The sequence below is a fragment of the Pyxicephalus adspersus genome, chromosome 1, assembly GCF_032062135.1.
Source record: "Pyxicephalus adspersus chromosome 1, UCB_Pads_2.0, whole genome shotgun sequence".
Taxonomy (NCBI): domain Eukaryota; kingdom Metazoa; phylum Chordata; class Amphibia; order Anura; family Pyxicephalidae; genus Pyxicephalus; species Pyxicephalus adspersus.
The window spans coordinates 113666839-113692607 of NC_092858.1; the positions used below are offsets into that span (position 1 = coordinate 113666839).

At 35.4% G+C, this 25769-nt stretch overlaps 1 protein-coding gene across 1 annotated transcript in view; it reads right to left on the minus strand.

Annotated features, from left to right (window-relative positions):
- CACNA1S (calcium voltage-gated channel subunit alpha1 S) overlaps positions 1 to 25769 on the minus strand; it is a 62563-nt gene continuing 36794 nt past the window's right edge. Inside the window, 24 exon segments of the mRNA XM_072424352.1 lie at positions 1 to 320; positions 454 to 559; positions 1542 to 1744; positions 2598 to 2729; positions 2870 to 3000; positions 3931 to 4032; positions 6099 to 6201; positions 6831 to 6927; positions 8736 to 8863; positions 8951 to 9110; positions 10336 to 10427; positions 10993 to 11058; positions 12463 to 12615; positions 20939 to 21022; positions 22030 to 22140; positions 22664 to 22822; positions 22981 to 23182; positions 23733 to 23879; positions 23987 to 24039; positions 24321 to 24502; positions 24505 to 24610; positions 24693 to 24752; positions 25100 to 25229; positions 25505 to 25637. Of these exon segments, the coding sequence (XP_072280453.1) occupies positions 460 to 559; positions 1542 to 1744; positions 2598 to 2729; positions 2870 to 3000; positions 3931 to 4032; positions 6099 to 6201; positions 6831 to 6927; positions 8736 to 8863; positions 8951 to 9110; positions 10336 to 10427; positions 10993 to 11058; positions 12463 to 12615; positions 20939 to 21022; positions 22030 to 22140; positions 22664 to 22822; positions 22981 to 23182; positions 23733 to 23879; positions 23987 to 24039; positions 24321 to 24502; positions 24505 to 24610; positions 24693 to 24752; positions 25100 to 25229; positions 25505 to 25637 (2834 nt within the window). The 3' untranslated portion in view covers positions 1 to 320; positions 454 to 459.

The following is a 25769-nucleotide window of genomic DNA, read 5'->3' on the forward strand; positions in this document are numbered from 1 at the left end:
TAAACTTCGGAAGGTTTATATGAAAGAATTATTATTGATTTCCAGTGTCTTGCTAAAATCTAGCTGTCCATCAGAGGGAGTATTTATATACACTATACAAAACTTGATTAAACTTATACAATAGAATCAAAATAACAAGTGAACTATAATTTATTGTTAGTAGATGAGCTCAAGTCACATTTCTGTTTTGCTAGAAAAAGTGCTTATTCCACTGCAGAAATGGATGAAAAGTCAGTTTGTCAATTTTAATGCTGTAATATTGAGGTCATAGCATCGTCTGCAATGCTCTTAATCTTACTGAAGGCATCTCCATTCAGCTCCTGGAGAAAAAACAAAACAAAACGTACTGTTAGAGGGTTTTTTACTGCTTATAAAAATAAGGCTGAAATTGTTTCAAATTATTTAATAACAATACATTTCTTGTATTACTCATAATTGTGATTGGGAATATACCTTCTCTCAATTGGTTGCCTGGCTTATGTTACTGTTGGTATCCCACTGTTCTTCGTTATGTTGTACTCTTTCAAAGTCTGGAGTTCCAAGTCTCTGATTTAACCCCCTACAAAAGAGATTTGTGAATTAATAAAGCAAAAAAGTAAAATACTATAGATGTAATTGGCAAACTAAACAGATTTGTGGAGCAAGTTTTCAAGAACAATCTTTGCAGGGCATGGTTTTGTACAAATTGCTAACAAAATCATGAGAGTATGTACATTTATATATATACAGCTTAACAATCAAAAATCTGGCAACCTCCTAACCAGAGGAGTGACGAATTTTTTTTTTAATACTCCACTTCCTCTTTTTATACCACCATATATAAATTCTAAGTACATTCTGTTTTCGGAAAAGCAGCTATGAACATACCATACCTTTCTACCCATTCCAGAAATAATCTAGTTAAAATATAACTCCATTTTGTCCCTATTTAACTTTTAGAATTTGTAGACCAGGAAAAAATTTGAAGCTCTGTTAGGTTTTCAGGAAAACTTTTTTTTTAATCTAACTTTTTGTTTATTAATTCCATCTGGGAGAGTTCATGAAAGTGCCAAACCAGGTAAACAAACAATAATTTAAACTAATAATATATTACTATTGCGGAGGTATATAACATCTGCCACATTTTCACGGCTGTGTTTGTCTATAAGAGGATTTTCCAATGTCCACCGTGATCCACCTTGAATAAGTCCCCAAAAATATGCCATATTTTGTGGTTTTTTGAACATGCACTGGTTATATCAGGCTTTGCACTGTAATTTACTAGTTTTCAATAGAAATGAATCTCTTCAATAACATTTATCCACAGGGTTCACCATCCTATTAATGGCCCAAATACCTGGTGTCATTCTACTCAGCTAATTAGAAGGAAACAAGGTTTTTCTGCCTGTCAATTAAAGCTGCTCCACTGGGCCAGATGTAACTTTTTCCCTTTCTAAGAGATAATTTAGATATTTTGTACTATTTTACTTATCTGAAAAAATGCTTTGGCTAGACCTCCCTTTTTTGGGGTAGATTGTCTGCTCAAATTTTGATGTGCATACCTTGAAATTGTGCTGTTGTTTGTGTTACGGTTCCTTCTTGGTGGAGGAAAAAAAACAGGTTCTGGTAGAAAAACAGGAGAATCCAACTCCTCACTTCCTGCTTCTGAAAATCTTAATGGTCGTTGGCTGGTGACTGTTGTTTGCAGAGGGCTTACAGGTTCGGTATGAAAGCTGTCTTCCTGTCCAAATAGCCCACCAGTCCTCTGAAAGACAGAACAGTATAAAGATTAAATCAAGTTATAAAGTTACATATGTAGTATAAATGCATACCAATAAATATTAAAGTTTACCCTTAATTTGCATGACTTAAAAATAAGACACTGGAACCAATTTTCCTCCATTTTAAAACAAATATGATCATAGCATCAACAATAGGGGACTTTTAAGGCATTTAATTCCCAACTGCTAAAGTAAGCAGGGATCAGAAAGTTTAATTATAGACCAGATGTGGTATGGGTATCCTGCTTAGGATTTTGGTTGCACAGAAACAAAATATAACCTATGGTCTCCATGTTAAAGTCTAACTCCAGGTAATTTTTTTTTTTTTAATTTTAGTTTTTAGTTTGTTTTTTTAGATAGAGTATTTTATTGGCGCAACCTTGTGACCCATGTATTACAACATTTCCATTACTTACTGTCCCTGTAAAAGTATAGGAAGATGCAGTTGTCACCAAGACAGGATTGGACAAACTGCAATAAAAATAGTTCTAAAAACATTCTAACCTTTCCGTACTTTTTTTTCCCCATCACTTCTGTCCTAAAATATTACCAGTAGGGAATTAGATTGTATCAAAAGCCTGAGAGAAGTTATAAACCAATCATTCTCTATGATAAAAAAATGAAATTTTGGCTAGAGTCCAGCTGTAAATACTAATTATGAAAAATGAGTACATTTATATAAAGTTGGATTTCAGATTCTTAATACCTTTGTTCTGCATCACACAAACTGCTGAGTTACTGGAGGTCAAAGACTAAAAATTGTATTTTGGAATCTAATTGTTTTCCTTGTTATCAAATTCCAGAGATTTGCTAGCACCTGCACTTACAAATGCTTACCCGATAGATGCCTTCTTCAATAGCTGCCTCTACCATAGCCCTTTCTAATTCCTCCTCTGGGGTCAGGTCTCCAGAAATAGTACGGTGTAGTTCACCTTCCCCTTCCTCTTCTTCTATTGTACGTAAACCAGCCTGTAGCAGATTACATAAATAGGTAATAAAGATGGAAATAGCAAAACCTACTTAGCCATTATACATGGTTGAAGAGTAAAAGTTATTTCATATTATCTGTTAAACTCACATTTTAAATTTAGAAGTAAATATCTAAGTACCTGTATTTCCACATTATTTGCACTTTTTTTAGGCCTGTATCCATAATACTCTTCCTGGCGTTTCTTGAACTTTCGGAAATGTTCTTGTATCAGGAAGATGGCATAAAACTTCCCAACAGTCACCTCATCGTCTATAAAAGAATAAAGAAGTTAACACATGATAAAGTAATACAAACAATTATAAGACTACAACATTTGGAAAATAATAAATTACATTCTGCAAGGAACTAAATTAACAAGTTTAATAATTATCTAATTTTAGGAATTTTTAGGAATCATATAGGAGTCTTTAATTCTATCATACTTCTAAAGCATGTTAATGTTTTAATTATGAAGTGATGCTTTGATAACATTCTTTACTTATAATGTATATATTATATATATATTGGATACATATATCCATGTAAATTGGTTTAATATTCTTCTTCACAAGCGGTGTTCTGTATTCAATTTACTTTGCTGTTTTATTACTCAATTATTTTAGATTTGCCACACTGTAACTGCAGGCTGTTAACTACATACAACTTATTTATCTATGTAGTTTTTGTTGTTACTATTTCTGGGTGTTAATCTTATAACTCCTGGTACATGTGAGTAATATAATTTTAATACTTACCCCATACTCCTCCTTACTGTGTATTGTATATCAGAAAATTAAATTGGTTTGGGCCCATTACTCAATATTAGTTTTACAAAAACACCTCATCCAAGAAATATCAAATTGAAATATCAAAAACAGTATAGAAAGTGTTTAATGCAGAGGGACAAAAATGTCCCAGATAGCCTTAAACTAGGATACACTATTTAGTGCCACTCAGTGGTCGGTGCTTTATCATTTATTTATTTTGTATTATTGCATTACTGTATATTATGTATGCTACTAAATACTTTTTGTCAATAAACCCCTCTATTTTTTCATTGTCCCAATATCACTTTTGTTTTGGGGTAGGCATAACATTGTAATGTTTGTATTTACTCCCTATGCACTATTTAGGTGAAGGACCTTCCCACTCAAACTATTTTTGAACAATCTTTTTTTACCTGCACACATATAACATTACCTCCAATTGGTGGAATAACCTGGTCCAGTAGCTTCATGCTGGTCCTTTTCCAAATTTTCTTTATGATCATTCTGAGCTCTTCATTACTCTGTTCAAAATTACCTTTGTAAAAAAGAAACACATACAGTAAAAGGCCATTATACCCTGGGAAAACTATAGGAAGAAAACAACACATCTTTTTTTTTCTTTTATTTTCATACAAACATTTTATTTTATTCAAAAGATTGAGAAACAGTTTGGAACTTTTTAAGTAACATAAAGTAAACAATACATCCCTAATTTTAAATGATAGCAATAAATTATACATAATTTACAAAAGTTAGCACAGTAATAAATAATATTACAGGTATAGGTTGTTTGAGAGGGACTGTATACCTCTTTAGCTCCTATGTTTTGGGGAAAGAAGTATACATTTACATGTTGTTATCTAGGGGTTTAGAACCAAGGTGAAGTATAAACTTTCTACTTTTTCTAATTGAGTTTACTGTTTTATACTATGAACAATGCAGACAACATAATATGATTTGCTTATTTAGCATTATGATAACTGTGGGAGAACTGGGCTACCTAGAGGGCAAAGCTTACAAATGGACTCCCTAGGAAATATATTAAGTCAGTGATTCAACCGTCATCCGCTGTTCTTAATTATCACTGACCGTTTCTGATTTTACCTTTTGTCTTCATTCTTTTGACAGCTGGACAGCTTTATCATGCATCCTATTTAATGTACAGCGCTGCGTAATATGTTGGCGCTATATAAATCCTGTTTATTAATAATAATAATAATAATAATAAAAAATAAAACTATAATACTGCATTCCACTAAATATTTAATAATTGGATATATCATATTCAGTGGTTTTCAAGCGGAAACCATGGTTGTGGTACAATAAACAGCAGTAATAGTCACCAAAGATTAGGCATTATCAGCTGCTGCAGTGGACTCAATGTACAATACAGCTACACCACATACCACAAACATTAGGTGTCATTTAAAAAATGTAATTAGCTGCTAAAGCATATAATACGGTTGAGGCATGAGTAATGTATGAAAAGTTGAGGTATATCTAAAGCCAAAACTTTTTTTAATGCAGTAGGGAACAGTTAAAACTCCCCATCAGGTCTTTAATGCCATCTTTGTTCCACTGGAAGAAGATCTCTAAAAGTACAGGAAATTGACAGCTGATCCCAGCTTGTCCTGATTAATCCTGATTGCTGCCTGCCCTGACCTCTGCCTAACAGCCTGGTTGGCCTAACAGTTCTTTAATTCACATCTATCCTGCTATTGTCAGGTGTGGCCAATCTTGGTATGTTTATGGGCCACAACAGCTCTTGTGTGCTAGGGTAGCTGAAGGTTGGTATCTTAGTCTCTGCATTTTGTTCACGCTTCCTCCATCCCAACAATGAGTACTTTGACACTTCAAGTTTTTTTTTTTTTATATATTGTTCTTTATTTAAAACATTTTGTTCATTGATATTCATAGTTTGTACATTAAATCCACATGTAAAACACATTTTAGCTTGGTCACTTAGCATCTTGAGTAGAGAAAAACTGATTACCAACTGGTTGAAAAACACATCCGTGAGGAGTATCAACAATATTTCTATCCCATGTTGTAAATATAGCATTTAAAATTAGTGTCAATATGATTGGCCCTATTTAAGGCTATTACTGTCCCTCTGATCACATATATCTAGCATATTCCGGTGATCCCTCTATTTGTTGCCATTTATACCATGTATTGTAGAACTGGTTATGGGTGTCCCTTACACTGGACTTGAGGTTTTCCATATGAATAATGTCAGACACCCCTTTGCATCCACAGCTGCACAGGGGGCGGTGTGGTGTACTCAGCTTCCAGAATAGAGAGATATACGACTCGGCCACCAACACCAGATGTGAGAATATGAATTACCTGTAGATGTTACTTTGTTTTTTACTGATTTAAGAAGCACCATTTCACTTTAAAGTCAATTTACATTTTAACCTACTGCAACCTGGTTAGTGCTAGTATAATGTATAAAGTGTGGCACTATTGTTTTTTTAAAAACTGTATAAGTCTCAAAAAGCAGGAACTTTAAAAATACTTTTGCATTTTGCATAGCCCAAGGAGTAGACTGATAAACATGTATTACCTTTAATAAAATGTTTTGTTGTAAGTTTTTACCTTCAGTTTTGATTTTTAGCGCTGTCCTCACAAGTGAAAATAAAGTAGCATTGAAGGTGACTGTGCCATCACTATTCAATGGCATGTTCATGCTGACCAATCTCTACAAATAAAACAAAAACATTACAATATATAAAATTTTAGTGTATTCCCCAACATTTTAAAGCAGGTTTACTTCTCTGGAATAATTACTTATAGCTTACTGTATATTAGAGCCCTGTCATACAGTTATTTTGCTTTCAACTAAACTTGGCTAATAAAAATAATTGGCCCGCTCAGCATACAATCATGCTCAGTTGTTTTTCTCCCTATAAGCTCTACATGTGTGGGTCTGGAAGTGCAGAGTTTTTTTTACTAACCAAAACCAAGAAAACCTTCAACATGCACTATAGAGAATCAGAATACATAGGTAAAGGTAGTGAGACAATAAATTGTATTAGGGGATACATACTCTTACTTAACTCCACCTTAGTTAAAGAATAATGGTCTAGTATATACACATATAGCATATATAATGGCTACATTTGTCATTTGGTAGAGAAATGTATGAATCTGGAAAAACAGTTTGTTAATATCCTTGGATTAAACATAGATCAACCAGAAGGGATTATTGTTTTCTCAACAAACATGGAGTCAGCTACACTAGAGGAAAAGGAATTCATTATTGCAAAGAAAAGGGGTGGTGTGTGGTACAAACAAATACTTGGGCTTCTGTCTATTTGTTACCCTTACCTTACAAGCCACCCTGTGTGGGCAGAATTTTCCAAATCCCAGAGGTGGCTGAATTCTTCTTAAAAGAGTTACTACATCTAAATGTTTGATTCTTCCCCTGTATGAAGAGAGTGAAAATATCAGCTGGGTTGAAGTATTTTTAGCTATTGAAACTTTTTAGCTACTGGCTAAGTCAGAGAGATTCCGTCACTATTTAACTCATGTGACATGGAAAGTTGTAAAACCTGCCAGGGGGTCTAAAATTTCCTACACAATCCAAAACTAAATTAAAAAAAAAATAGATATAGATACACCTTATTAATAATAAAAAGAAAAGTAATGTCTTGCTCAAATCATATTTATAGATTCAAACAGCACAGTGTGTCTCTGTTCCATAAATTAGCCAATTTGCAGTGTGGTTTTCCTAAAGCAGAAGTAAACACAAAATAAAAAAAAACACCCCTTTAATCCTGCAGATCCGGTGATCCATTGAGAGGTTTCTTTGTTTGGGTCCCGCGTCGTATCCTTCCCAGTGTGCCACCATCTTCTTCACCCTTTTTCCGGGTTCTTCTTTGTACGTCCCCCAATCTTGCACTGCGCACGCGTGAGATTGGATGATGTATTTGGGGGAAAAGATTGCACTCCCATTCTGTCTTGATCGCTTTAAAAATCAAGACAGAAAGGGGAAGTGCTGCACCTTTTATTTTTTTAAAAATAAAAAATAAATAGAATTTTTACTTTATTTTTTACTTCATATAAAAGGGTTGTCTACCCTTTTAAAGAGGCAGCCATCAGGTTGTTACCGATACATCTGGAGAGTTATTGTTGGTTGGATTGTAAGTGGGAGGGACCTACTTTGTTGATAGATGCCTTCCTATGGGTTGCTCTATTTTGTGTGCCTATTTTAAAGTTTTCAGTTCTTTTGTTAGGTAGGTGGTTAAAGAGCGATCTGGGATACAGTTACTCCCATTGTTGGGGAAGCTAAATTTTGCTTGCAGGATTATGCCCATGGGTTGAGTATTCAGTCAGCGATTAGTGGCTGCTGCTGCTGGAATAAAGGGTTTGCACCGCTATGTGAGATTAACCAAGGACCTAAAAGAAGATTTGCGGATGTCGGGTCAATATAAGGAGGAATATGGTAGAACGTTATGGATGGCAGAAGGTGTTGAAAATTATGCCCTTGATCTTTTCATGGATGCAGCAGGATCCTCGGGATATTGTGTATATTTGCAAGGGCGCTGGAGTGCTGAACTGTGGCCTGTACAGTGGCAAGAGGAAGATCTTTGCCTGGAACCTGATATTGTTGGAATAATTCCCAATTGTGGCATTGGAATTGAGGGGATGTTGTTTGAAGGTTCGTAAGGTGGGTTTTTTCTGTGATAACATGTGAGTTCTCCTAAGCTGTGCTGTGCTGTGCTGCTTGTGGCAGCAAAAGGCCAAGATAAACTGTGGATGCAAGGCTGACTGTTTAGTAACAGCTGGGGGCCTTTAAGAAATGCAAGGAATATACATGAAAAGAATTGATGCAGTAATGTTAGTACCCCAATGGACATTCAATCTTTATAATGTGACTAAAATATTGGTGTTACATTTTCAGTGCAGTTAGGTTTAATAAAGAGCTGCTATGACCTATTTACCCCACAAAATGTGTGATGTTTTGTTATTGAGAAAGGGACTTGTAAATTGGGTGGGGTGAAGGTAAGAAGCAAAGACCTTATCCTTTCTACCTTAGTTTTGTGTTATCTCAAAAGAAAAAAAGTATAAAAACTAATGTAGCCACCACATTTCCGAAGGCTGAACTATAATACATTTTTGTTTTGACATTTAGATAAGCTTTAAATGAATATCAGCATTCACGTGCAAACATACATTACATAACCACATACAGATTGGATCATATAGTATCATTTGTGTAAGATTACATACTTTGCTTCAGGGTCATATTCGGCCCAAATTCTTTTAAATTCATCCAAATGATGTGGGCCCAAAATTGACCAATCGCGGGTTAGATAGTCAAAGTTGTCCATGATAACAGCAACAAAAAGATTGATAATCTGTAAAACAAAATCATAGAATAATTCAGTATTTATCAAAACAGCACTTTTTACTGTGAAGCAGGACTTGCAAGTATTGATTCTTACCAGGAAGGCACACAACATATAGAAACTAATGAAGTAGAAGTATGCAAAACTTGTTCCACATGTATATTCTTCGCCTGGCAGATATTCCGACTCTGGATCACACAGCTTTCCATAGGAGCAAGCTAACAATATCTCTTGCCAGGCCTCCCCAGTGGCACATCTGGAAAATAGTTTGAATGATAGAAATTACCTAGTTTATTACATATTGTGCTTGCATAAGTTCCAAATCATTCATGTGATCTTCATAGTTATCTTATGGTTCTTTAATACAATTCCTTTTTTTAGCACAAAAAAGGATATAACAAATATATGTATACTGCATGCTAATTTATTATTATTGAAAATAAGAAAAAATAAAAATTAAATATGAAAAAATAATATGTATTGTTAATAGCGCTGAATTTTTTTTTAAAGAAAGACACCTTAAAGTTTGTTTTTTTTGGCAATATTTATAGATTAAAAAATGAAATGTATGGTTCTCCCTTGCAAACTCTGCATTAAGCAAACAATTTGTGAATCCGATGTGATGCATTGGGTCTAATTTATGAAACTCTCCAAGGCTGGAGAGGATACACTTCCATCAGTGAACCTGGGTGATCCAGCAATCTGGTCCAGGATTATTACCATGCTAACAAATAGCAAATTTCTTTTAAGAAATCCATTTCAAGTTTGCTGGATCATCCAGGTTCACTAATCTTCACAAATCAGGCCGGATGTGTCATTCTTATGCATTTAAGGCATGGAGGTTGATCGACATCAAGGTCTAGTTCTCCCCACAATTTTGGTAAAGCAAGATGTAAAGGGCAGCAGTCATACCCTTTATGCTTGAAATAAAAAAAAGCTCTGCACATTTTTTAAAGCTTGAAGAAAAGCCCAGACACGTGACCTGCCGAAGTCACATGACTAACTGTACTCCAACTAGGGAGCTTTCTATGCTGCAACATTCAATAAAAACACGAGATGCCACCCGTTGTGCACAATGGTACAACAGTTTGGAGTATAACAGAAGGCAGATATATCTACCAGCTCTCAAACAAAGATGCCGTTTAGCTTCAGAAAGAGCCTACTGAAGAACATTTTTGGTGAGTAAAGTCAATAATTGGGTATAGTTCTATATTTATACATTAAAAAAAATACTTTCTTGAGTCTACTACAAATTAAATTCCTGTCATTAAAGGTATTTGTCTTTGAATACATTTTTTGTTACAGACCCTGAACCATGTAAGAGAAGGTGATTTCCATTATACGTGTTTTCTCTGGGTTAGTAAATATTACAAAACTTTACATGTCAATAAATCCTATGCTGTATTACTACATACCAATCACTTAAAATGGACTGATTCACCTAAAAACTCATTGCTAAAGACAAATCAATAACATGTTACCTAAAAAGTAATAACACAGCCTGGGGGAACGTCTGGAAATTGTTGTTCCGATTTATTTGTGTTCCATCAACCATTGCAATTTTACCAAAAACCTGTAAACAAAAAAATAAAAAACTTTTTTTAATGGCTTTTATACTATGCAAGGGTCATGCAAGGGTCATAACATTTTTCAAAGTTATAGTTATCTTTGCAAATTACAAGTTTTACATTGTTTATGTTACAATATTATATATAAACTGAAATGTATAATTAGTCTAATGCATGCAATTTGTTGATAAAACTCAAGTTGATAGCCCAGTTAGGCTAATATATAATTTGTTCCTTTCTGCCTTGTTTCATGAAAGTTACTGTCCCTGATGTATTAATACAGGGTTTATCAGCCCAAACCATGCCTCCACCAGTTTTATAAAACAGTGAAACCCAGTACTCTTTTCATGCTCCACAGGTTACAGAAGGCAGTAGCATAATCAATTTCCCTTCAAAAATTTTGGATACAGATGATGATACCAGACACTGTATAAATCAATGTTTCCTTTATGCTGAAGGCAACCAACCCACTTTTTTTTATTACAGCATTATTACATATAAAACATATATGGAATGACATGCTAAAAAGTTTCTACAACTTAAAAACACAGTTACTTAGTAAATGTTTACCTGCATTCCAATGACTGCATAGATGAAAAACAGCATTACAATGAGTAGGGCTACATATGGAAGTGCCTGAGAAAAATACAAAACAAATGAATATCTAAATTTAGGAATATTAGACAAGATCACTGTGCAGGTTAGATGGTTGAATCAGGGAGGCTAAGGAGAGATAAGGGAGTGCTCTCCTCTTCTGACATGCATATTGGTCGATCCTGATCAGTCGTTGATCTACCAGGATGTCAAAATTTTGCCAAAGACAAGCATGCCTGTTCGAATAATTTGATATGAGCCTGCAGATTAAGTTGGCTCACCCAGAGCACTGCACCCAGTCTCTCCTACATAATGTGTCACACATTTTCACTTATGCTGTCATAAACATTAACAGGATGGCCAAACAAGGGAGACACTAGACAAAATCTTTTTCTAACATTGGATGTACAATCTGTACATCCAAGTCTTAAAACCATAAACTCTGTTTCAACCTGTCCACTTCACATTTTCCTCAGAGAAGTGTGATATAATACTACACTGCCAGATGGGGTGGTGGTGACAGGAGGGGTTGTTCAAAGATCAAATACAGAAGGAAAATTATACAGCCCTATTATTCCCTACTGTACCTCTACTGTTCAATGGCTGACTGAATCTGAAGAGGACCTAACCTGTTGACTTCACTTCCCACTGCTAACTTCATTCATATTTAAGGGGGACATTATTCAATTTACCAATCCTATCTTATACCTGTTATTATAGGAGGAACAAAACATATCAGCTAAAAGCATTTCTAACTATTTCCTGTCAGCATGCACTGACAACAATGGACCATGCCTGAATAACTTTTGCTGAAATAGCCACTTTAAACCTGCATACACACGTGCACATATTGTTGTTGGAAAGGATCTTTCACAATCCTTTCAATGACTAACGACTGCACGATGCATGAACGAGTGCAGTACATACAGCACGGTTCTCCTCTATGCAGAGGGGAGGGGGAGTACGAGGGAGCGGCATCCCGCTGCTTGCTCCCCCACTTCCCTTGCATTATGATCGTTCATCGTCCATGGATCCGCCAGGGCGGTCGTTCGGACGATGGACAACGGGCGCTGTACACACGACAGAATCTCGTCCGATATCGGCCCTGAGCCGATTATCAGGCGTGAACCATTGGACGTTTGTACGTAGCTTTAGTCCCCATCAGAAGTCTGTGTGGCAGGATGACTGCGGGAGACAAAAGCGGAGCATTGTCACCTTTTAAGAGGAAATGCCTGACCAAGAAAAAAATTATAAAATTGTATATGTATAAAAATATAGTAAATGGGTTTACATATATTATTGAAAACCATTTAAATAATTTCTCTGCATCTTGTTAGGCAAATATCCCTAAAATAAAAATCACTATACCTACAAACATGGTGACAGTAATATGAGCCATTTTTAAGTTTAATGTGCTTATAGTTTTAATGGAAAGGATATAGTTACCTGGAAGGATTTTATAAAGGTCCAGAGCAGAGTCCTGACTCCCTCTCCTCGACTCAATAATTTCACTAAACGCAAAACACGGAACAGCCGGAAAAAGGTAATGGAAATTCGTGAGGACTCATCAGCTCCTGGAATGGCAGGGATACCCGGAGTCTAAAGTGGTATTTGAGTAGAATTGTTATTACAATATTCATCACCAGTTCTGCCAAAATACCAAGTGTTTCTGAGCATTTAAAAGAGATACATATGCTAAAAAGTCAAATTTTCAAGAGCATTTCTCCTTAATTCCCCTCTCTCTCTGTGCCTCTCTCACTATATATAATATTGTAATAAATGCTCTGTCCTACAAAGTCTGATACTTACACAAGTGTTAACAAAAGTGTTAAACTTAACTCAGATTATACTGCACAATTTAATAGTAAAAATTAAAACTGGAAAGCTGACACAAATGTATGTTGTATAAACTGTTGCTAGTAATATAAATACAGGTTGACTATCAAAAATCCGGCAACCCTGGGACCTGAGGTGCGCTGGATTTTAGAAAATCCCAGGTTTTTTTTTATACTTACCTCCACACACAGACCAGCCTTCCTCTCGCAGCACCCACAAACACAGTTCCAGGGAGCAGGCAGCAGGGACGTCTCAATGTGTTTTTAGTTTAGCAAGCAAGTGTTTTTCCAGAACAGCGCCAAAACATTAGTAGCCAACCAATATATTGCAGTCCCTGTATTGAATATGCAATCTAAAATTCATACCGGGAAACTGAAGTAAACGGATTATCGGTGGCCGGATTTTCGAATGTCAACCTGTATTATGAGTTATAATGAGTACATAAATATTTTCAAGTAAAATGCATAAATCAGGCATGTTATAGGGGAACTGGTGAATGGAAACAAGAGTTCTACACAAAACACACAATATTGTCTTGTAGTCACAGTGTAGTCTGAGAGGATAATGAAAATAATTTCTCCTAAATCAAAATTAATAAAGCAGAAAACTTTAAACATTACATAGGAAACTATGATATGAATGTCTCCTCTAGACACAAGATCTTTTTTATTATACAGTAAAGACGCGTCACAGATTTCTGTAAAGACTTGCATTTACTGAGCATCAATGTTTTTTTACTTTTAATGTCACTCCTTCTGGCACTGGCTAGAATGTTGACAAATGAATGGTTGTGTTGTAAAAATGTATTTTCCTTCACTTCCTGTCCAAACATTTGGAAGATGTTCCCATTGGAAATTATCCCCTTATTGTTTGTGTTGGTGCTTTTTTCCACTTTATTTTAACTTTGATAACAGAAAAATTACATGCTTGGCCATCACTAGTCATGAGGACAAACGGGGTCTTCCATTATCCCATCCAAAACAAAAGAGGAATTTTCTTGCCTAGAGATCAAAAACAGCCAAGCAGCTAAATGCACAGTTTAACAATTACACAGGATCCTTTAACCTAGCAAAAATCTGTAATTTTTATTAGGGTGGACAGGGTAGTCACAGATAATTATGTCACTGTAAATTAATTTTAGGTAAGAAACATAATAACCCAACTTTAGATTTTTTTTAAGCAGGTACAGTAATAAGTATTTTTCATTTTGGAAAATGTTTTAGGTTCTGTGAATGAAAGCTGGCCATTGCAAGTCACTCAAGTCATTAAAGCAGTTCAGTCACTGCATTTTTAACCTTGTATAAAAGTCTGGTTATCCCTTTTTATAGAGAAAAATGTTTCTTTTGTTTATTTTTTACATTTTTATTTCTAGTTTTTTAGGAAGGTCTTGCTACCTTCCATCATTACCACTGCGATGGTAAAGACTGCAGGGGGAAATCTACAGCCTTTCTGGTATACTTGGTGTCACATATCCCAGGAGGTCTTAAGCTGCCCCTGCTGATGCCTGATATTGGGCATGCGTCATCAGGGGAGTTCCCATAATGTAAAAATGTTTTACAATCTCACGCATGCGCAGGGAGGTTGGCACTTTTTTATACATTTGCAGGAAGACACATCACCTAATCTTGCTCCTGCACAAGTTCGGGTAATGTGAAAAGAACCTTGAATAGAGAAGAAATAGGTTGGCTGTGCTGTCTGGACCGGAAAGAAGAGAGAAGGTGATATGGCACGGGACTGTGGGGAATCGAGGACTTTTCACTCACACTTAAAGGTAAGTGTTTTTTTTAAGTTCCTTTTTAAGTGATATATGGTTTATTTGAACACTTGCAATCAACACTTTTGCTAGAAAACTTGTTTTTTTTAAGGGAGTGGAAAATAGATCTACTATCAGGATAAACATGGAAATTTAGAAAAACAAAAATAGCCAAGTCAGTGCAAGTGACACAGTGCATCATGTATGTAACTTTACATTTTGCTTTTAGTTCCATTTTACCCTAAAAACAAATGGAGAAAGGAAGCACACTCAGAAAAATACAATTCAAATATATATTATTTTAAAAAGTAAATTAAAAGCACAAACTAATTTAACTTTTATTTTCTTTCTTGAGTTCTTTCCTAAGTTCTTTGGCATATCATGGGGTTAAAAGGAAAACAAAAACATCCAAAATGGGTTACAGGAAACTTATGGCCTTTCCTATTAATCTCAGGAAAGCCGAAGGCAAAGGCATAGACAGAAAATAAATGACAGGATTATGAATCCAGGGAAGAGCAGGACAGAAATTTGAGCTCAGTGCAAGCACACAGGAGATATTGGGTCAGAGTAGACACACAGGAGAATACCACAATGGCAGCTGGTTGAAAATATTTCCCAATGGGGAGCAGAGATCGGCAATGCCTACTCTGCCAAAGCAGTTGAAGCTAAGTATGGATTAATACAGCAGAACAATTCCAGTATGTATAAGGGATTGCCTTGCTTAAGAGCTGCAGATAAACAGACAAGAGCACCTAGAACACAGCAGCTGAAGGTATGGTGTTAAATAACAAACAAGATCAGAAATCATAGCCAATATAATTCAGTTTATAATCTACAAGCCAGAAGCACCTACTGCAAATACAGGAACCAAAAGAAGTTGAAGTTGCAGTGTCAGAATAGATCAGTGCATCAACAATGGTTGCATTTAGAGGCAAAGCTCAAGTATTACACAGGTATGAAAAGTAGAAATAAGGACAGATCCTTGACGTACCAGATTCCAAACTTAGAACACACTCTAGAATAACACCACTTAACGGTAAAAGTTAATGAATGGTAGCTGAGTTTAGTTGGTTGATAATGAATAGTGATTAAAAAGTAAGCTAAGAATTTTACAATGAGCAAATTTATTTAGGTGAGCTGCTAACTGAGGGCTGTGAGCTCCAATATTTGTCACTGATAGTAATCCAAAACCAGGAAAACTCACATAATAAAATTCATTTTTTAGAATCATCATTATGTGTCGACCTTGGACATCCATGATGTTTGAAGTAAACAAACCTTATGTGACTTGAGTAATTCTAGAGAAAGCAACAACCCGAGACCTTGTGCTACTGAAACACAAAATGTGGGCAGAAACAGGTATGGGCAGATGTGCTATTGAGCATAATGGGTGGTCAAATATTTGCGAAAAACTGTAAGTATCACTTGTTATAGGCAGAATATTTAAGCCATCCTAAAGTGTCCCTGCTGTCTAGGATAACTACAAAATGCAAAACAACACAGAGAAAGTCACAATTGTGGTTATGCAGGATTAGAACATAATGATGCACAGGACTGAAAACATAAAATTTGCTTCTAGTGTTTTACATGTAGTGTATTTTTACACAGCTAAAATATCAGGAGATAATTCCTATTTTTAAAAAGTATGTTTTTTCAGTCAGTTTCAGTCCAGTATGCATGTTATGCAAGCACAACTCATCATTTTTTCTTTCAGAAGACGACAGACATCAGGCAGAACCAAAAAGGACATCGCCTGTACTTTTCTGCAATAGTCCTGCCTGATCACAAATTTCCATTCTGATAAAATCCATCATGTGCAAGAATAAATTTCCAACACCTTAAGCAAGGAAAGTAAAATATATAATTTACAGAGCGATAATGAACAGCCCTAACTGCTTCAGTACATTACCCGACTGCCTTCTATTTTCGGCATCAGCAAAACAGAAGCAAGTAAGTGACCCCTATATTGGCTTACATTACTTAAGTTGGATTTGTATGTAAGTCGGAACAACTACATTATTTTAATAAATGCAATTAGGACAGATGATTGTCTCAACAAATTATTAGGCAGCGTGGTGTCAGTTACTGTATAAAATCCTCACTGTGAGTTAATCACAAACAAAGCAAAAAAAAAAAATCTTTATGGAGCCTAGACATTCAATAACTTCTGGAGCAAGCTGTGCTTTGATATGCAAAAAAAAAAAAAAACCCCAAAAAATGCAGAGCTTTTTTGGTCATTAAAGAGTTACAAGAAGCTGCAGAAAGAGCTCCCCCCCCCCCCCAGATCACCCACAACCTCAGCTGTGTTTAGCAAAAGATTTCTTGTGTAAATCATGCAAACCGCCCCCCTCCCTTCCTGCACACCAGCAGCAAGGAATCCTGTTCATATCTAGGAGTCGTCTGTATGTCAGATGTCTCTAACAAGGGCACTATCTGTATAGGGCTCTGTTGTGTGATGGTATTATGCTAGTGCAAAAGCTAAAAAATGTCTTGTTATCAGAATAAGGTCTGGCAGGTAAAACAGCCACAAATGTTTGACTTTAAGGGACCTTTTAGGTAGTACACACGTACAATAATTATCGTTGGAAACGAACAATTAACATCCGATCATCCGATAATCATTAACAAAAAAAGTGCACAACGATTGGCCAACGATGCCAATGATGAACGAGGAATGCAGATCTGATTGGGCGATGATCGTTTGCTATCTTTTGTGAGTACGGTAATTCAGTGATCGTAGATTGTTCTGTGATACACTTTCTCCTGTACATGTCACGTCCTGCATCGTTCAAACGATCCTATTTAGTGTGTGTACATTACTGGTGGATTATTTTTGAACGATCGTATCGTTTCAACATGTATGAATTGTGCACAATACAATTGTTCAAAATAATTGTGCATAATCGTTGATCATCAATAATTGTTCGTTTTCTAACAATAATTATTGCACGTGTGTACCTAGCCTTAGCTTCCACATGAAGTCCTAAAAAAATGTAAAAAGCATGTTCTTGCAAAATGTCCTCTGCAAAATTTTGAGCCTCAATGTTTAAAGTTTAAATCCCCCTTTTTTAATATGGTATTATGGCTTTAAGAGCTTTAGGCAGCCCTGATATGTAAGTTCACAATTCCATACCAGAGTAAACTGAACACCCAACAGAGCAATAACATGGAAGTGTTGATACATTTCCTGTTATTTAACAGCTGCTTTTAAAATAAAACAAGGTTTAAAAGGGATTGTGGGTATTTTTATATCTCATCACACAATTTATACTTTCTTATTTTAAATAATGAATATCTCTTTCTGTTCTTAGTTAATTCCTTATATATTACTGGTTAACTACCAAATAAGTGGTAGAAAAAGCAAGTGTGGGTTTAAACAATATTTATCCACAATCCACCTGAATGCATAGTAGGTATGTGTCCAATACCTGCATACTTAATTCTGTTTGTTTCTTCATATTGACAGACAAATTACATATTTACATATTATATAAACCAGTAAATATACTTTAAACCCAATAACACCTGAGCTGACGCGGTAGAATAATAAGGGGTATACAATCAAAGTGTTACACTTAAATAAGACTATTGTCAGAGGCACTTTTAAACATCATGCTGCCCTAAGCATTCTTGACTAATACAAGCTATTTGTAGAAGCTATGTTCTTTTTACCATGGTAATATTTTTAAAAACTGGCATCCACCGTAATCAAAACATGATTTAAGAATTTGTGTAAATGTCCAAACACCAGAAATTATTTAAAAGAAGGGGACTAAGAATATGGAAGAAGGTTTGCTAATGGCAAATTCGTTTGCAGTTCTATCATTTGAAAGCAAAAACTGAAACTGGACTAGATTTTCAGTGTTTAAAAAATATGCTCTGGTGCTCGAATTCTTTTGTTGGTGCCATTGTGGATCATAGTTTTCTTCTTCATCCTAAAAATCCTTCAGTATCACATCCATTTTCTCTTCAATATACACTGTCTCTTTGCTGGACACCAGATTGTTCAGTATACAAGGATGACATCTGTGTCACAGATTTCCTTAAAGACTTTCATTTACTTAGTCATGTTTTTCCAGATGTTATGGGTCTGCATGTTTCCCCACTAAGTTTTAAAGTGTAATGCTGTTACATTTCTTGTCAATCCTCCTGTAACTGGTGTGAAAAATGATGCAAGTAATGGCAGTGTTGGAAAAAAAGTAGAGTAGAAAAGGGTTTAAATTCATAATATGTAACTGGAGGTTAGAGGAAATCCTATAAAGTAAGGGACATTTCCTTTTTAGACAGCTATCCTTTAACTTTTGTCCTAGTGTCCACCAGTGCTTAGGACAAACAGAGCAGTGACATATACAAATTTTCTACTACTTCCCAAAAGTAAAATGAAGGTTTTTTTTGCCTAGAGATACAATTTAAAATGTAAGTTCAGGTAAACAACCAAATATTTAATGTACTACGCTGCGTAATATGTTGGTGCCATATAAATCCTGTTTCTAATTATTATTATTAATATTAGTAATAATAATAATAACAACAATAATAATATCAATAATAATAACTAGTTGATAATTTCTGTCTACACTTCACCTAAAAGTGAACATATTCTCCTCTGATCTACCATTATAGTTAGGAAGGGGTCAGTGTAGCAGAAATATCCCTTGAAAACAAGTCTCCAAATTGCTGTCCTTCTGCTGAAAAAAAAAAGGTTCCTCCAAGAGTTGATAAAATCCATCTATGCAATTTAGTGCCCAGTTTAATTCTATTTGTTTCTATATGCATTAATGTGACTAGTCCTGTACTGAAAATGTTAGTTGTTTGGTTGTCAAGCAGACCTTCTTGCTTTGGATCCTGATAAGAGCTATTTCTAAAGGCAGGTTTACTTTATATATTAGATATTACTACTTGTCGCAAACAGAAAATGCCAAGAAAGGCCAATTTTTCTACTACAACCTTATTCTAAAACTTTTCTTTACTTAAAATTCCTGTACAGCTGATATGCTACAATTATAAGCAAAGGATTGACTTACTTATCTTAATTGTACAGGAGAAAAGGAAACAAAATCACGGAGCATATGATTATTTATGCAAATGATGATGTTAGGGTTAAAAAGAAATTAAAAAATGTGAAACTATAAAGGTTTTAAATGTAGGGCACAAAATGAATAAAATATTATTAATGAAGGTTAAGAATACTACCTTTTTTTTTTCAAAAAAAAAAAATGAGTATTTCTGACAACTTTCTCCAAAATGTTGTAATATTAATGATCTTTAAAATACCGCCTACAGTACACATATTCCATGCAGGTATGTAAAATGTTGCAAGTCAGTGGTATAGTACATGTTAACTGGTCAACTAATACTGGTGGATACAACCTAGTAGTGGTATAGTAGCAGTGAAAGAACAAGAGGACATGGTGCATTGCCGCAAATGGCAATATTAAATATTGGATAGCAAGAAACTCTAGCATTTCATTAGCACTAAGCAAGTTATCGTCTCACTTGCTTTGATAACACAACAAACACTGGTTTCCTATATGCACAGCAAGCGCATGCAGCTGATATTTACAACACTGGGCTTGCAGCCACCACTGAGACAGTACAGCCCACCGCTGGGAGCAAGGACAGTCTGTAAACAGAAAAACACAGCAAAGCTTAACAGAGAGTGCTGTCTGTTAATTGAGGGGAAAGCTCATTATGGTAGGTACGAGAAGAAAATAGAAGAATGGGTCATAGAATAATCTTACTCAAAATATCCTGGAGAAAGATAATCAGAACAAGAATAGCCATAGATTGTAAGGAAAGAAGATAAACCATCAAATGCATATTTAACAGATGCTCAGTTGATGAGATTGTACTATTCCAATCACAGATAGAGACTGAAATAAACACACCGTTAAGTCAGGTGAAAACTGCAAAACAAAATCTAATGATAAAATGAAACACAGTAACTATTGGAAATCACATCACACAATGCTGTGCCTATTTACATCAATAAGACAGTGCAACATGTATTATTTTATTTCTGTTACTTTTAACTGTTAGTCTATTGTCAAATATTTTCACCAGTAGGTTCATCAACTATTATTATCAAATGTCTAATTATTTACTTTGATGGTGATTTAGTAAAGATTTTTATAAGTCGGACTAAACAAAGTTACATTGGAATCAACTGTTGCTAGGTTTCAGCTATTGAGCCTTGAGTAAAAAAGTGCTTAAACTATATAGTTTTAAAAATAAACAATAAGGTTTGATATATTATGTCTGGAGAACATTTATAGAATACTCATATGTATAATGTAGCTGTTGCAGTTTGATTAAATGATCACTGTTACTCACATCAATCTCACTGAGAATTACATCAATTATGCTTCCTATAACAATGAGGAAATCAAAGACATTCCATGGGTCTCCAAAATAACCCTAAAAGGCAAAAAAAGAATGCATTACACACTTGAAAAATGCTTTTGCAGGGCTGAAGATATGCAGGGTCAGATTCCTAAATAGGCCACTAAGGCTGTGGCCTAGAGCAGTGTTTCCCAACCTTTCCTAAATCGTGGCATATATTTTACATTAGAAAAATCCCACGGAACACCACTAAACAAAAATGTCACAGATTAATTAGCTACCTGCTGCCATCTAGTGGAAGAGTACTTCTTTGTTCTGCCTATCACTATACATTGCTGGTATAGCCAAATGAAGACAAATTATTTGCAGTAAATAAATAATTTTCACACCAATTAACCAACATTTGATAATTTCTCACGGTACACCTGAAGATCTCTCATGGCACACTAGTGTGCCGCGGCACAGTGGTTGAAAATCACTGGCCTAGAGCACCATAGCTAACAGGGGGTGCACCTCAGACCCTCAAACTGAACTCTTTTGTCAGGTGCAGTACAGATTTTTCAATTTCTTTATCAACTGGGAGCCACTGTACCAGCTAGAACAGGAGGTACATCTTGAAGCTATGTGACGTATTTCCCAGCAAGCCTTCTGATTGGATGTGTGTTTCAATGGGGAAGGCTTCATCCCCTTGTGAGCTCAGTTTTCGATTTCTAAAACTGGTAAGTGTATGTAACCCGCTCCCCAGTCTGCACTGTGTGTGCCCCTCCACCCCAAGTCTACACTAGGTATGTATCCCCACTTCCAGTCTGTACTGTGTGTCCCACCCCCAATTTGCTATGAGTGTGTGTCTGCTTCCAAATTTGAACTGTGTGTGTTTCCCACTCTCCAAGCTGCAATTTGTGGCCCCCCACACACACACACCGCTCCAGGCTGCTTTGTGTGATTCTTCCTCCCCAGGCTGCTTTGTTTGAATAAACTTCTCCTAAAACACTGATATTATTGGTAATCACATGAACCATAATAGTTCTGAATTTTGGCTTTTGTGTTTGTTTTATTGAAGTGGTAATTTTCTTTAAACTCACCTTTGCTTTGAATGCTGCCAGCTTGAGCAGCATTTCTACTGTAAAGATTCCAGTAAAGGCCACGTTAAGGATGTCAGACACATGACTGAACTCTGGAGTCTGCCCGTAGTGCTGTATGTAATGACAGAAAACATAGTTACTATGATTCCCTACCATGCATCAAATATCACTTTGACAAACCTCCAACAAATACTTTCATGTTTAAATAAACCTTATCTACTCTTCTTGAACCAAGATATTGGTTAGTGACACTGCTACCACATTTTTTGCCCAATAATTGCGATTTAACGGAGGCTTAAAAACAGGAATGGGTGATGCCAAGGTATAGAGTAAATCTCTGCGTATAGCCTCAGTAAAGTCATCACATGCAGTTTGCACTAAACTTGTAATCGGTTAACTTTAGCAGAAGAAAAATTGTTGCAGGGAATCCATTTTTAAAAGCATATTTACATTTTTATGTTCACAAAATGAAATACTTTCACACTTAAATTGCAGGATATGAGCATATCAATGCCTCATGCTAAAAAAAATTAAAGATGAACATGGCAGCAGCAGCCTTTAAAGAAAAGGTAAAGTTTTAAAATATGGCAAAATAAATAAAAGATCAGGTTTACCTGACCTGACAAACGTTTACCTGCATGCCAAGACTGATGGTATTCAGCGTAATAAGCAGAAACATTAGATACTCGAAGTATGAAGAGGTCACCAAATACCAGATTTTATATTGGTGTGGATTTTTTGGGATGTACCGCCGCAAAGGACGGGCTTTCAAGGCATATTGTACACATTGTCTCTGTTGGAGGAAACATACTTAAATATAACATAAGATAAACACTAAAATATAACATATTCTATTTTTGAAAATGTACCATTTCCTATTAATTCCTAATTAATAGCTTTAATAATTGTTTTAAATAAAATACTAAATAATAAAAGAAATAATTTTTTTACCTGATTCTTGTCTAGCTCACAATTTTTATATTCCTGTTCTCCTTGTTCCTGGAAGGTGACAATGACAAATCCAACAAAGATGTTCATCATAAAGAAGGCAATGAGTATAATATAGATAATGAAATAGACTGCAATTTCTATGCGGTAATTATAGATAGGCCCCATATCCTCTGTGTGCGAGTCGATGGCTCTGTACAGTAACCTAATAACAAAAAGTAGGAGATGTGTTACTAGTAAAATATTCATATATTTCTAGTTACTTCCAAACATCTAGAATATGTTCAAATGTGTCTGCTGTGATGGTTCTAAATTTCTTAGCCACCTTTTACTGCAAACATACACCCATCCTATACATTCAACCTTATCTATTTTACATTGGCCACAAAAAGTGGTTTTGGCCATTTAGTTTTAAAAAAGCTCCAAATGCACTGCTTTTCAGGTCGCTGCATTCTTTTCAGTCAATTGGGGCCCTGGGCAATTGTTTTATATAACTGTAAAACTGGTCCTGCTGTAGAGTTTACATGGCACAGGACAGTACAGGTTTTCTGGCAGGTTCAACAGGTACGGTCTACAATTTGCAAACACAGCAGAACACTTTCAATTGTATATTTTACAGTCTAAAAGAGAGTGAATAGAAGAAGTTAATTCTTAGTGTTTACATAAACTTTATTGCAAATTATGAAAACTTGGTCTTGTCCCTGTTAACAAAATAATTTTAATTTCTATATTTGAATATCGGTATATATACTCACTGTGGCCAGCCCTCAAATGTGGAAATTGTGAAAAGAGACATCATTCCAGAAAGGACATTATCAAAATGGAAAGCACTATGCATCCAAAGTCTGGGTACCGCCTCCAAATGGGATGGATTTCCATCCTTTGCCACGAAAAAATGTCCCCTGATAAAAGCAAGATTTTAGAAAACATAGATGATATTAGGACTGGATGCAGACAAGGATGACTGGATGCAAGACAATAATGGAATGACTGTCACTGGTGCACCTACTTGCATTCTTCCTCTGTGATTTTAGTTGTATCAGTGCAGCTGTAGAATTTACCCTGCAAAATGACAGATAAAGTTCAGTTTGCATTGCCTACATTTAAAGGATAGATGTACAGCTAAATCTGCAAAATTTTTACACTGTTAGATCTATCCATATGTTACCGTGACATATGGAGCCACAGCAGTTAGACGTATTCTTTGGTTATGTATATTATTCATACTGTGATTTTAAAGAAAAATCAGAATCAGAGAAGACACATCATCTAAACTGCTGAAATTTTTTTTTCATACTTACATTATTATTTACACTATTGTAATTTATTTTCTGATGTCTCACCTTGAACAGCTGTACACCAATGCAAGAAAACATAAACTGCAAAAGTGTTGTGACCAGGACAATATTCCCGATTGTTTTAATGGCAACAAATACACACTGGACCACATGCTGTAGCAAAAAAAAATTGCAATTATTGCTACCATGAGTTAGAACATGCAGGGAAAGAACAAATGTAGTGCTTACTCAATTCCCATTGAAATGAGAGAAACTCCAACCACCAAAAGGTCCAATATATTAAAATAATTTCTGCAGAAAGAACCTTTGTGAAGGAAAGCACCATATGTTGTCATCTGTTAGAAGAAAGGAAAATATTACCAAATATGTACAAACATGGAAAAAAAAAAACCGCCAGATGACTTTTGTAGCACTTACCTTAAGAACAATTTCAGTTGTGAAAATCACAGTGAAAACAATATCAAAATAGGAAAGAATCTGAAACATAAGCAAACAAATAGTGTAAGCTGCAGGGTCTGAATATATTGCACACATTTTTAGTATTTCTGTAACAGACAGCAATATATTTAATGTGCTGCAGTTTACAAAGCATCAGAAAATGACTGTTGATATGAAAACTCTGGCCAGCATGTGGCCCTATTGGACTTTTTGTATTGTGTTGTCCCTTTGAAGGTATCAACACAGTCAATCAGAGAACAACTGAAATCCAAAAATCATTGTGTCTGGGTATGTTTTAGAAGGTGGAAATAATGAGCTCCACTATCCGAGTTTGTGACTTGTAGTACCTCTGCTACCTTTTATTTTTACAAAGAGTGTAATGTCACCTGGTTACGGAAAGAGTCAGGTCGAATGGGATCTTCAGCAGCCAAAGAGATGCTACTAAGTAAGATAAAGAGTAGTATGAAATTGGTGAAAGTAGTAGCATTGACAATACGATGACACAGTACTCGGATTCTGCAAAAATTAAGGAAAAAAAAGAATCAGAGATAAATATCTTGTCTATCTTGTCTATCACAACACACATAATTTTCAAGAAATCTTTACAGTAATGGTAAATAATAAAAAAAATCACATTTGTGTATATATTTGTGATGCTTAAATATCATCTATGCCATAAAAAAACCCACAAGTGTCTGTGAACCTCATGGCAAATATTTCCGGAAAACTACCAATGTATTTAGAATTAGTATCAGTGCTTTGCTGTTGTCCAGTGTAATAACAAGACTCACTTGTTGGTGGGGCTAAATATGAAGAAAGAACTGGCCTCTGGCATTGGCACTGCCTTTTCTTTTAACTGTAGTTCTGCAAGAGGACGAGGGCGAGGACTTAATGGGATGTCCGGTTCTTCCTCCTCATCATCACCTAACCAACACAGCAGAAACATGTGGACAGTGCAAAATTGAAAAGTGAGTAACATCAAAATTACTAAAGACAGTGAACTGCAAGAAAAAATGATTAATGTATTAATTCCTTCATATTATATGCATGTATATA